This window comes from Candida metapsilosis (genome assembly GCF_017655625.1).
Source record: "Candida metapsilosis strain BP57 chromosome Unknown scaffold8, whole genome shotgun sequence".
NCBI classification, from domain to species: Eukaryota; Fungi; Ascomycota; class Pichiomycetes; order Serinales; family Debaryomycetaceae; genus Lodderomyces; species Lodderomyces metapsilosis.
This window is the reverse complement of record NW_027138166.1, coordinates 36,930-51,076: the sequence shown is the minus strand read 5'-3', so window position 1 is coordinate 51,076 and position 14,147 is coordinate 36,930. Positions and strand designations below refer to the sequence as shown.

At 34.5% G+C, this 14,147-nt stretch overlaps 3 protein-coding genes across 3 annotated transcripts; 1 reads left to right on the top strand and 2 right to left on the bottom strand. All coding sequences in view use genetic code 12, as the record gives it.

The window, feature by feature from the left end:
• Positions 1 to 5,629: 5,629 nt before the first annotated feature.
• RFG1 (HMG domain-containing transcriptional repressor) lies at positions 5,630 to 7,054 on the top strand (the record flags this gene model as incomplete). Its single annotated transcript, XM_067694720.1, has 1 exon — positions 5,630 to 7,054. One exon carries the CDS (start codon positions 5,630 to 5,632, stop codon positions 7,052 to 7,054), a length of 1,425 nt encoding a protein of 474 aa, XP_067545919.1.
• A 3,032-nt stretch (positions 7,055 to 10,086) lies between these two features.
• DRE2 (electron carrier) lies at positions 10,087 to 11,190 on the bottom strand (the record flags this gene model as incomplete). The annotated part of the gene is made up of 1 exon (XM_067694719.1): positions 10,087 to 11,190. The coding sequence occupies one exon, from the start codon at positions 11,188 to 11,190 to the stop codon at positions 10,087 to 10,089; it is 1,104 nt and encodes a 367-aa protein (XP_067545918.1).
• Positions 11,191 to 11,588: 398 nt separating this feature from the next.
• Positions 11,589 to 14,090, bottom strand: I9W82_005531 (uncharacterized protein; the record flags this gene model as incomplete). Its single annotated transcript, XM_067694718.1, has 1 exon — positions 11,589 to 14,090. One exon carries the CDS (start codon positions 14,088 to 14,090, stop codon positions 11,589 to 11,591), a length of 2,502 nt encoding a protein of 833 aa, XP_067545917.1.
• Positions 14,091 to 14,147: the final 57 nt, after the last annotated feature.

Here is a 14,147-nt window from a genome sequence, read left to right as displayed (position 1 = left end):
TCATAATGATTTAAAGCGCACAAACAAATGACGAATAAGGAGCAAAAAATGGCAATAAGACAACCGATGCGCCTGATAAAAGGCCCAGAAGCTTTCAGAGCCACTTTCTGCTGACAAAACACACATTACCTTACCGCAGATCTTTATTGTTCTGCAAGGAGAACTGAAAACTCTTTGCTTTTTTTTTTTTAGCTCGTTTCTTTTTGGTGGCTTTTATAACACAAAGAAACATCATGCACCATTACTCTGCAAAGTGTGCATTATTTCCTTTGGGACTTCGATCTAGAATGCCGAGAGAGTAGAGTAGAGGAACGGAGGAAATATAGGGAGACGAAAGGGAGTAGTCACCACCTGCTGTGGGGTGCTTCCAAATTGAATCAAATATAGGCGGTTTCACAAAAACCATTTTGTACAAAAGGTACATAAAACCCCGGTTATTGGGAAAGCACTACCACTAACAACAAGGATCGACAATAACAACAATGAGAGCAAAAAGGAATAATGCAGAAAGGAGAGAAGGGGGCGGAGCGATTGCTTGTGATCAGCACATTGTTGACCCATCGGTTTTGAAAACTTGCCAGGTTCTATTGTATTGTATTGTTAAATCAAACAAAGGAGGTTTCATATTGGCCGCTTACTTGATCATGATCATGATCTTGATCTCTTGGATCTCTTTGTTTCAAGATTACTATAGGTGATCACCTTTTATTGTGATTTGTGTGTAGAAAAGGAAATTGTAGATACATCATCATCCATGTAAGATATTTAATTTCTCTTCTAGAAATGGAGAAGCATGTGATGTAACTTAACTTCTTTGCGAAAACACAAATGAGGAGACATTTTAGTTTTTTCAACCTTTCGATTTTTTTTATCATTCGGTTAATATATCTTGACGGACAAGCAATTGCGGAATCGATTACAAAAACTCTAGAAGGAAAGAACAATAAAGATCAGCAATTGAAAGGGGACAATAAACAATGAATAGTGAACAAAGAATAATGAACGTGATTAAAACCCAATGCATCTCGTGATGAAACGAAAGCAAAATAAAGGTTAGAGAGAAACGGAGTAAGAAATAAGAAGTACGAAATAAGAAAGAAGAGGGAAGTAGAAACTTATTAGTAAGGAGATACGATTTCCAAATAAAAGGCAATTACCACCGAATATACATTCTACCGACAATCATTTGCTCTTTTTGTGCTCTTTTTGTGTTCTTTTTTTTTTCTTCTTCTTTTGCAGATCTTGTATTGAAGCCAATACTTCTATTGCGTCCATTTCATCTAATTTTAAATTTAGTTTATAATTGACCGAAAACGAAGAGGTAAGGCGTAAATCAACAACAAGACTACTTTTTTTTTTCTTAGCGGTCGAGCTCAGTTTTGTTACACATAGGGATACGGATACGGATGCTGCTACTACTGCTGCTGCTGCTGCTGATGCTGATGCTGCTGAATAATTGCCCCGATTCTTCCTTTATATTCATACGCACGCCTTGAACTAAAAGCGTAAGCACCATCCAGCAGCAACAGGATGTGGAGCGTGTGATGACGATGGTGACTAAATAACTACACCGCCTTGCATCAAGCATCACAGGCTTTTTACAGGCGGTCTGTTCTTTCTTTTCTTCGTAAACCTCGAAAATTTCGCAATCATTGTTCACTGTGCCAGATCAAAGTTAGAACAAAAGTGATTGAGACATTTGGAGATAAGCTTTTTTTTTTCTTTGTAGCTTAACAACGACAATAAAACCGTTGTAGTCTATTGTCAAGTATAATATGTGTCATCATAACAATGATCGACAGAGAATGGAGACGAAGACTAAAAAATAAGTCATTTTGGCAGTTGGATTTCGGCTAAGCAAGAAGCAAGAAAAAAAAGAAAGGTGTTTATGGTTATGAGACCTTTGTCTGTTATTTTAGTCTTCTCTTTTTATGTTTAGATTTCCTTTGTACAGTATGTTTTTTGGTCTTAGACAAAGAAAAGCAAAAAGAAGTGACTTATCATATGATGATAAATGCATATACGAAACCGAAAAAAAAAGAAAATAAGAGACGAAAAGCACGCCTTATAGATTCGTACTAATAGTTTTAGACGATGGGGAGGTGGATTGCGTAAAATGCATTAATTACATATGTAATACGAAGTTTTCGGGAATTTTGAAAATAGTGTGTGTGAGTACAGGTGCGTCGTCAATGTATTGCGCAACGAGCTTAAAAAGAGTACACGAGAGGTTGCTTTTTGAGACGCAAAAGAAGAAGAAGAAAAAGGGGGTGATACTGACATCGTAAGAAAGTAGCTCGTTCTTATTATTCTCTTTTTTGTTTTAGGTGCTTGTGGGGAAACGGTATCAATGGAAATTGTATTAGAAACAGATTGATAACAAATGCCGAGGTTATTTGAAAAAAAAAAAAAAACAAAAAAAAACAAAAAACAGGGAAGGAGACGATGCATTATCTTGGTGGTTTAGAACTGCCCAAAAGAGGTATACATGTGTGATTATTACCTATAGAGGATTGATTCATAACCATTACAGTAGTAGCAATCAAAGCAAATAGTTATACGTCAAGAGTAATATGTACCGTATAGACGCAAAAACGGTTTTTGTTTAATTTGCTCTCTTTGATTATTTTCTTAGTATTTTAGACCCTTTCAAGGCACACACTTTTTTATGAATTGCGTACCTATTGGGAGACACCGGCATTAATGCATTGTTGATCTCTAAAAGGGAAATATTATTTCTTTTTATTTTTTTTTGCTTCTGTTTCTTACAACCAATGGGGACTAAAAATAGTACTAGTTTTGTGATTTTAAAATTAATTAATTTTTAGTGAGACAAAGACTAGCCCCGTTGATATTTAGGTGTGCGTTTTACTTCTTTTTCTTTTTTTGTTTTTTTTTTTTAATTCTGGAAGGGGGGGGAGGAGAGAGAAGCAACACAGCAGTTGAGTGGTACTTGACTGATTATCTGTTTATTTAAAGATTCGAAGAGAGAGAGAGTGAGAGAGAGAGAGTGAGAGAGAGAGAGTGAGTGAGTGTCTGTGTGGCTGTAATTGGGTAAATATCTTATATCAATAAACAAAAATAAAACAATTACGAACAATATAAAGTGTAAACAATGACATCATTGTTTATTATATTCTGATTCTTTCTATTTGTTTGTGTTTTTATTTTTATTTTTATTTCTATATATTTATTTATTTAATTTTGTGAATTAATTTTATTCAAGATTGATTCAATTTTTTTATTAATTTACGAGAAATTAAAAGACAAAAATTAAGGTCTAGAGCCAGTAGAGTTCTTCTCTACAATATAGAGTGAATAGAAATTAGGATTAAGGTTTTGCTTTAAAGAAAGCATTTTAGTGGAAATATATAAAGTATTAATTTTTTGGATTTATTCTATCTTTTTTCTACAATATTTTATATATTTCTCTGTATTTGTGTAAGACACCAAGGGGTGTGTGTCTATTGTTCAAAAAAAAAAAAAAGGAATTAAAATTAAATCTAAAATTAAATTTAATTTTTTATTTATTTTGTGTAATTAAATACTTTTTGGGTGATGTCATGAGTAAAGGTGATATCTATATATAATATATGAGTCATTACTTAGACAACGGTGCTAATTAAACGGTAGAAGAAGAGAAGCAGAAGTTACTTTGCATTTAGTTAGTTACAGACAAAAAGCGGTTAATTAGAACCAATTTGATTCTCTTTCTTTTTTTTCAAAAAAAGATACTTTTTGGATCTCTACAAAATCTTTTAGTTTAACAAAACAAACGTGGTGTGTTGTTGACGAGGCAAAGTGAATAAAATAAAATAAATAAATATGTATTGCATTGTTATGCATTATACTCTATTGTGTTGTACTCTATTGTTTATTGTATCTTTTTTCTTTTTCTCCTCATCGTCACAGCCCACCACCAATTGAATATATTTTCCCCTATTTTAGTATTTTTACTATTGTTCTATTCTATTATTATTGTATTGTTTTTATAACCATAATACACGGTTATTATTATTATTATTATTTTATTTTTTTTTTATTGCCTCTTCCTTGTTTCTCCGTGTATATGTGCTGATCTGGTCCCCCTGGAATTTGATTGGTATTGTTCTAACAATAAACAAAACAAACCTTAGAACTACTACTACTACTACTACCACTACTACTACTACTACTTTACACAAATACATAGACAAAAAATAAAATTTAAAAATTTATCCGTTTCTTAGTCTTAATCTTCTTCTTCTTCTTCTTCTTTTCCGTTTTTCTTCTCTGTTTCTTTTTAAAGTGAATGTGATAATATTCGTATGTGTATATGCTTTACTGCAAGACCACACGCCATTAAGATACAAGATACTAAAAAAAAAGGAGAAGAAAATATAAGAGAAAGTCTTAAGCTTAGATTTCTTCTTAGCTTGCATTCTTCCTTCTGTTGCATATGTATACACTAAATGTACGATATCATCACACACGCATTCAATCTGCCTATAAACTCACTAATTCTCCCTTGCTTTTCTAAAATAAGTGGCAAAAATAACAAAACAAAAAAAAAAAATAAAAAGGTTCACCTCCGCAACTATCTCCGTTGTCAAACACAAAACATACACAATATAAACACGTGACAGACAATATGGAAATGAAAATAATAAAACTGTGGTTATATGTGTTATATGGGATTATCGTGTTTCTCAGTTATCTATTCGTTCTTCTTCTTCTTATGTTTGCCATTATGCTGTTCTTATTTGAATTTAACCGAATTATATACAGGAGCATATATTTTGAAATTTATCTGATGTTGTGCATACATTTTTAGATGGAAAATTCTAAATTTCTTTTTTTTTTTTTTCTTTTCCATTTTGTTACATATTACTCACGTGCTTAGCTATTAATAGTATACTACCACTACTACTACTACTGCATATTAAAAAATTAGACGTAAATGTATCTCTTCCTAAAGCTTGAAATATATATATAGAATAAAGTGAATGGTAGTGTAAACAGTGTTAATTCCTATTGTTTACAATATTTTAATCTCTTTGTGTATTTATTGAATAATAGATACACAAAGGTAGTAATTTTAAATTTAAATTTTTTTTATAATTTTTTTTTTGTTTTATGCAATAGGTACACGCACTTATTCATATTACACAAACTGTACACACAAACATATTCAGTCTGATTGATCCGCATCCTTCTTTCCATTATTCCTTTTCCATGTGTCTGTGTCCTATATCCAAACTCATTTTGTGGTTTTAAACCCAAAAAAACATACTCAACTCTCTCACAAATGAAAACCAATATAAATTCAACTCAATATTCCCTCTCTCTCTTTCTCTCACTCTGAAAAGAATAGAAAAAGAATACCATCTTTCTACAATCCACTTCCAATAACGACTCATATACAATCACTCTGTTACTACTACTACTCCTCCTGCCACTACTACTACTCCTCCTGCCACTACCTCATACTATCTTTGACCCATACATTCCTTATTGAATAATATACAATCCCTAATATTGTTCTTTGTCTTATCTCATTGTTTTAGATAAAGTTTAAATTCATTTTTTTTGCAATAATTACCTGCTAGATCCCAAACCAGCTATTATATATACACATATCAAGTCATAAATGTCCACAGCAGTTTACTACACACATACTATGCCAGGTGACGACTTACAATCAAGACACAACAACAACAACAACAACAACAACAGTAACAACACTAGCAGCAACACATTACCATCGCTAGCTCAAATCATGCCACCACGTTCCCAACAACAACAGCAACAACAGGATGCTATCAATGCTGCTAATGGTTACTACCCACAACAACAACTGTATGTTCAAGACCCATACTCACAAATATCCACTTCTCACACTACACCAGCCACTGCATACGCAGACCATGCATTAGCAGCAGCAGCAGCTCCTCCATCACAAAAGGGTAAAACTACAGTCAATTCCGGCCGGTCATCAGTATCTTCAACAACAACAGGTACCAACAACACATCGGCTAATGGTGGTGCTGCCCAATGTATATGCAAAAACAAAACTGGCAAGATCCCTCGTCCAAGAAATGCATTCATTTTATTTAGACAAAAGTATCATCAAGCTATATTGGATGAAGGTACAGTTATTCGCTCCAACCCTGAAGTTTCTCGTGAATTGGGAAGAAGATGGAGAGCTTTACCCGCTGCTGAAAAGGAACACTGGAATAAATTGGCTGAAGAAGAAAAGAAGAATCATGCTTTGAAATATCCCAATTATAAATATGAACCAAAAAGAGGTGGTAAAAACAAAAATTGTCTTGTTTGTAAAGATAAACTTTCTACTAAACAAATTCAAAAAGAACAACAAAAGCAACAGCAACAACAACAACAACAACAACAAGCTGCTGCTGCTGCTTCTATCCAAGCACAACGTCATCACTCCGAAGCTGCTCTTGCTGCAGCTGCTGCTCAACAACAAATGATGCAACACCACCATCAACAACAACAACAACAACCACAAGATCCATACCAAAACTATTTCAAACAACAACAACAATTCAACAACAACTTACAAGGGTATCCAGGATACATTATTTCCAATAACCCATACTTGCAAAACTCATCAACTTCATTAGCTTCTACATCTACAGGTAACTTGCCACTTCCAAGTGCACCAGCAGCAGCACAACCACTATCCAATACCACTGGCTCAGCTACCGCTTCTTCAGCAATGGGGTTCTACGACCAAGAGAAATTATCCCCATTATCAGCCGCTGCATACGCTAATAGCAACAATGGAAATAGCAATGGACAAGCTGCTGTTGGAAACGTTGAGATTCTCCAACCTGCTGCTGCTGCTGCTACTGCTACTGCTGCTGCTCCCTACTCGATGTACCCACAGCAACAACAAGGTGGCCAAGGACAACAACAACAACAACAACCACTCTTGCATCATCCTGCTATGGTTGCTCCTGCTGGTGCTGAGTATCAAGTACATGGTGGTGTTGGACACCCACAACAAGTCCAACCACAGGGCTATGGATTGGATGGATACCACCAATAGAGAGATAGAGAGAGAGAGAGAGGGAGAGAAAGACAGGCAGGAAGATCTTTGCATTTTTGTTTGTTTAGAGTTTGTTTCAGTTTTGATATTTTTACCATTTTGTTTGATTTTGTTTTCTATTCAGAAAGATTGTATTTTTAAGAAAAAGAGAGAGACTACTAAAAACACATACACACGTGTGTGATTTTGATGGTTGATGATGGAGTTTAGTTTTCCTTCTGTTTTATCTATATTTTGTATACTAGATGTATAAATTTTAAAGTAACGAATTTCTCGTTTTTTTTTTTTGATATAATTAGAGAGAGAGTTTGTGTGGTGGTGGTGTACTTGATTTAGTATTTGCAACCGTTCTTTACGCTTTGACGTAGTTTGCATTGTTGTTACGTCAATACAATTGATCTTATTGTCAATGGAAAATTGTACCTTAGCCAAGAAAGAAAGAAAGAAAGAAAGCAAGAAAGCTTATCATGAGGAAACAGTTTTTATTGTTGTGCATTGATATTATATTAAGCTTTTTTCTATTGTTGAGAACAGGGGAAGGGAAGGGGAGGGGAGGACTGGGTGATGTTTCTGAGAGAATCCTGTGAAAAGGTGAAAGGGAATAGAAAGATAATACAGTAAAGTTTTTAAATAGAGTGTAGTTGAAATCTTAGATACCAGGTGATGTTTTTTTTTTTTTTCCCCTTCTTTCTCAATATGTTGACCAAGAGAAGGAGGTCGGGATGGTTATTATCTAAATCCCTCGGCACTTGAGTTTTGTCTTTGTTTGTTTGTTTTTGTGAAATTCCAAATCAAGGCTGTGTGTGTGTGTGTTTACTTGTTTGCTATTGGGCATGTTCAAAACCACAACAATACAACAACAACAACAACAACACAAAAAAACCAAGGAGGAATCAGGACATTGACAGAGAGACACAAATCAACAAACTTTTATTTTATTTTTTTTTTTATTTTTTTATTTTATTTTTGACTCTGAATCTATACTTTATCTTTTTTTTTTTTTTTTTTTTTTTAATGGCTCCGTTAAAAAGTGTGGCTATACAAGTCCAAGTATTTTAACATTTTACACTTTTTGAAAATCGAGCTCATTGTTCTAGTTTTTGCCAGAGCCTCTCTTGTTTCTTGTTTCTTGTCTCCTTTCCGATGGTTAGATTCCGTTTTATTGTAATATTTTTTTTTTTGACTTAACCATAAAACAAGAGAAAAAAATAAAATAGAAAAGAGGTGCCTGAAAATTGATATATTTATGTTACCAAACACACGACTTAAGCACAATAAAAGTAAGGGAAATATTATTTAAATATATTTATTTATAGCTTTTGTGATTCTTTGTCACCCAAAAAAAGAGCCAGGGATTTTTGATTCCGTGTTTTATCACACAGTCTTATTGGCTGCTGAAAATTCACTAACCATTTCAAAGTCTCTAATAAAAAAGCTCAATAACGCATTAATGTAAATGGTTTATAATCGTTCACTAGATATGGGTATCAACAAACCTAGAGCTTTTCCCCTCTTCTCCTTACTATTTTTTTGCCGCGGTATCGCCGCGGTATCCCCCAATAAAGTTCATTTTGTATTCAAGCTTTTTAAGTGCATATTTTAAAAAGAAGAACTGAATTGTTATCTTTTGTAAATGCATGAATTAGAAAAAAAAAAAAAACCAAAAAAAAAATGTGTTGTTTATGCACACAAAGAAGATTATGCAGTTATGGCTATGCATCACGTGTGATTGTCTTATCTTTTTCAAATAATGTTGTATAGCACCCTATGCGTTATATGTACCCTGTGCAAACAAGAAAATTCGAGACCAGAGAAAGAGAAAGACGTGTGGAAGGGTTATAAACACGGATAAAGGATATTTCCTCCAGAAGAACTTTCTCCTCTTTTTTTTTTTTTTAGTGTGAATCAACAGAGTTACAATAAGTATTTGGTCTCCCAAGGCCGCAATAGTAGAATACAATAACAGCGCAATTGTTCTTTTCTTCATTACTTTGAAGAATAGTTTTCAGGTTTCAGGTTTCAGGTTTCAGGTTACTCTTTCTCCAGTTTTCTTCTCCTTTAAACAGCAGCGCCCCTTGTTTTATTTTTTTTTCTTTTTTTGCCTTGTTTCTAGAATACGCCTTGTTGTTCTAACAATGGAAGGACCTTTATAACTGTCTGTTTTGGTAATTGTTGGTATTGTTGTTATTGTTTTAATACTATTGTTGTGGAATATTGCTCGGAAGAACTGAACAATACAAATCCTAGTGACAAAAACCATTCAAAAAACAAAACAAAAACATCAAAAAAAAAAAAAAAAAAAAAAAATTAATTACAACAATTTGTTTTTTTTTTTATTTTATTTTATTTTCTGTAACAAAGGACACGACTAAACACAAAAAAAGATAACACTTCTAACAGAAAAAAAACAACAACGACGGCTTTAACGCAAAGCTAATTCCGCTTCTTTTTTTTTTTTTTGCAAACTACACAAACTTGCATTGCCATTGCCAAAACACACACAGCCTTTATTTTTTTAGTTCAACAGAACAATAATCTCTATCTAATCTAATCTCACGGAGAGATCCTCCATGCTCTCTTCCTGCATCATGTTGCCAAATCATATTATCCCCAACCTCTAGCCTTGTGCACCTTTTTTGTAGATTTACTTTACATACATACCCAGTGAAGGGACCTTTATTTCTAAAAAAATACATGGTCTCATTTTTTGGGTTAAAACGGTTATATCATACAAACAAAGCAGATGAGCCGTTTTGATTGTCTGTTTTTGTGTTTTACCAGTTGGCGAGTGGGGTGAATGATACATTCAATTAGCAATTTGCAAATTCCAGCCTCACTTTGAGCTTTTGAATCATAACCTACAGCGTGAAAAACGATTTACAATTTAGGTTTCCAATAGGTGATTCTCCACAATACGTTCACCATCATAGACAGAGCATATCCTACAATTCTTCACTTTAAACTTCCCAATTCCTTTTTTCTTGTTTTGTATTACCAATACATAAAATAAATACCCCTTTTCTCATTCTCCCCTAAATATCCTCATCCATTCCATCCAACGTAATAGCCTCACCAGGTTTGAAAGGAGGCAATCCCAAATAAGGACACCCATCACATCGGAAAGCATCACCCAAAGCACAAGACCCACATCCACCAGTCTTACCCTTGACAGTAAAATCAATCTCAGTCAAATCTTCCTCTTTGAATTTAATTTGCTCACCTTGCTTTTGCTTCAATCTAGCTTCGATTTTCTCTGCTTCTAAACTTGCTGATTGGGCCATTTTACCCAATATTGAATTCTGAAGCAGTTGTTGTTTTGAATCTTCCAATTCTTCCAATTCTTTTAATCCACATGTGCAATCTTTACATGCTTTTCTTCTTCTTTTACCATTGGGTAATTCACATTTCTTGGGTATGATTAGGTTATCAGTTTTCAAATCTTGTATTAGTTCATCTTCGTTAATGTATTCTTCTTCATCTTCTTCGTTTTCTTCATCATCGTTATCTGATTCACTGAAATAAGTAAGCTTAGTCTCAACTAACTTCCTCTTCATACCTCCATTATCATTCTCTTCATCAGTATTTGACGCGGATGTGTCAGTTAATCCCGGTGTTGCTGTAGCTGCTGCTACTGCCTGATCAGACAATTTCTTAAACATAGGCATTTTCTTAACCGATACACCACCATTCACATGTGTATAGTTCCCACCACTTACATCTCTACTATTATTCTTCTTCTTCTTCTTCAATGAAACAACCTCAGTCACAGGCTCAGGCTTACTCCAAGACCCATCCTCCTCAACAACAAACCCCTGCATCAAAACATCCAAATTCTGATCCTTAGGTAAATCACCCTTGACTGACCCACCACCATCAACACTCAACAAATCATGAAACAACTTAATCAACAGTAACGGCATCTCACGATACTCATCTTCATTAGGATTGATATAGTGAATCTCCTTGTAAAATCCATTATCTAGTATCACGTCACCTTGAGTTACTCGATTAATAATTTGTTGATCAATGTGGTGTTCACCAGGGTGATTTTTAGCAATTCGTGATTTGATTGATTCTACTACGTGGGCATCGGTGACCACTGTAGGGTGGAGAAGTAAAAGTATCCTCGTTGTCATTGTGTGTACGCGTGTGTGTGTTTAAAAAGACATGTGTTTTGTATCAAATAAAAGCTAATCAATCTATGAATTAATCTCTGTTTATAGATGTGAGCTATGTTGTACTTTTCTTTATGCGATGGGGTATCAGTATTGATGATATATATTCTTTTTGTTAATCAGTTGATTAATTTTTTCTTTCTTTCTTTTTCTCTTCATTTCTTTCTTTTTATTTTTTTATATGGAATGCATATAATAATAGATTACTAATTGGTTTCAATTAGTCACGTGAACAGAAAAAAGAAATTTAGAAATGTATGACTAAACAATATCGTAATCATTGTTATCTATTCCATCATTGGTTTAAACTATACCACAAAATTGCTCCATTTCTTAGTCACACGACAATACCATACTCCTCAATAATCTAAATATCTATACTTTAATTTGTCAAGGTCCTCCTCCTGCAATCCGGTAACCTTTATAACCTGTGGATTATTAGGAAACAAATCAATCCCATTATCACTAAACCATTGACCATTGTCATCAGCCGAGTCAAAATACAATTGCAACCCTTTCACTGGTTTATTTGTAGATATTAGTAGCTCCCCCATTCCTTGATACTTGGTATCAATTTGTAAGTTGGAGCATAGTCGTTGCCAGCCGATGCTCTTTAAAGGTTGTGGCCAATCTGAAGATCTAGCGATGGTTACACCACCATCTTTTGACAATTTCAAATATACAATTGTATCGTTCTTCAAATGATCAAAATTTGCCCCTTTCATGAGTGTATTAACTCTATTCTCTTTAAAGTCAATACCATTTTGGATGCTCTCATCAACAAGTATCCCATCCGAGTTATAAAACTGAACAGTCAATGTCAAATTAAAACCACTGCCAAATCCCCAAACATCAAAAGCCAACAGTGGCGCCTGAAACACCAATTGTCCCCCATGTTCTACACCATGACCTATCCTCTCACTCTTATACCCAGCAACGCTTATTTCACTCAACTCACGCTTCATCCCATAATAACTCAATTTGGGAACTTTTTCAAAATCAACAACTGACCAAGACACACTAGGCCAACAATCATTCAACTGCCAAACCAATACTCCGTCACATTGAAATTGATCCCATTGTCGTCTCCAGTACCGGAATGCTAATGAAACCGCCTCCAGTTGCATCAATTGAGTTAAATATATCCATTCGCGTAAACCAAGCTTGCTCTTTACAGGCTTATTGAAATTGGACCATACATAATGGTTTAAATTCTCCTTATTTGCTGCCTTGGTGTGGAATTTAATCATTTCCAGATTAGGATATAGCTCACTCACATTTGTGATGTACTTGTGTAATGTGGAGTACAAAGGCAATGCCAACATACCAAACTCACTGACAAATCGAGCTGATAATTGTGGCCAAGCCTGATATGGCAATTGACGACCATGCCAAACATCCCATTGATGCGAATCGCCAAATCTTAAATCATAGGAACTGTGAGTAGGATCTGAATATGGCGATCCATATCGATAACTTACTTGATTGTTAACCAAGTGGCTTACAACCAGTGGGATCAAAACTTCGTAGATGTACTTAGCTGGAAACTGACTTGCATTGCTCGTATCCAATTTCAAGGCATCGGCAATTTGATAATCTTCATTGTTTCCAGCATATATTACAACACTAGCATAATTGCGTAACCGTTTCACTTGACACACAACTTCTGATTCAACCAGAGTGAGTATTGATTTGTTAGGGTATATTCCACAAGCAAACATAAAATCTTGCCATACTAAAATCCCCTTTTCATCACACAACTTATAAAACTCATCTCCTTCATATTGACCACCACCCCATACTCGAACCATATTTTGATTTGAATCAACAATTAAATCAATATAGCGTTGATAGTCTTGTTGAGTAACTTGAGATTGAAATGAATGAGATGGAATCCAATTTGATCCTAGCATTTGGATAGGTTTATTATTTATTTTGAAATAGAATGAACTTCCTATATCATCTGGCATTGTAATGAGTTCAACTTTCCTAAATCCGATCGACTTGGTAACCATCAACTTGTCATCAAAGAACAACTTGATGTTGTATAAAGTAGGTGATCCGTGCTTTATAGGCCACCACAATTGCACATCTTCCAAAATATGACTAATATTCATCTTCAGCTCAACATGATCAATCTTAACCACATCAATAGTTTCATCACCCAACTCTATCTCAATCCTACCTTCATCAACAGTGTCAATCAACACACTATCAATTTCAAACCATAAAAAAGCCAAATCCAACTCATTATTCAAATCATACCGTACATAAAAATCATCAATAAACGTACCAGTAACCAAACTAACTTTATTAAACCCAGTAGTTATCAAATTAGGCCCCCAGTCCCACCCATATTGAAATTGAGGCTTGCGAACATAAACTCGACTACAATCACCATTCCAACATTCCTCAACACCAAATTGGTTCTCAAGTGACTTACCCAATTCAAATCCCGACTTCAACCGTATCTTCAACTCATTCTGTCGTGATACGTTGACTGCAACTTTATACATTTGAAAAGCATTTTCACTTTGTAGAATCACGTCATTGTTAAGCTCAACTATAGCTTCAGTATCCAATTGATCAAAGAACAAGAAAGCAGGTTGATTATTATATATCGCATCCGGTACGTCGAATAAACATCGATACTCCCATGTCAAATCACTAACCCAACTGACGTTCAACTCATTATCATTGATAAATGGATCAGGAATGAGGTTGTAGTACATTAAATCAATGTGGATTTGATGAGATTGTTGATCAGGAGTCGCATTGTACCATGTTTCTGTTAGCACTGGTGGTACGAGATCTTGTTGTATTGGACCCTGCCTGAATGTCCAATTGGTCAATACAGACATGAATCTTTGAAAAGTGGAGTGCAATAAATTTTTGTGTCGCACTTTGCAAAACACCAT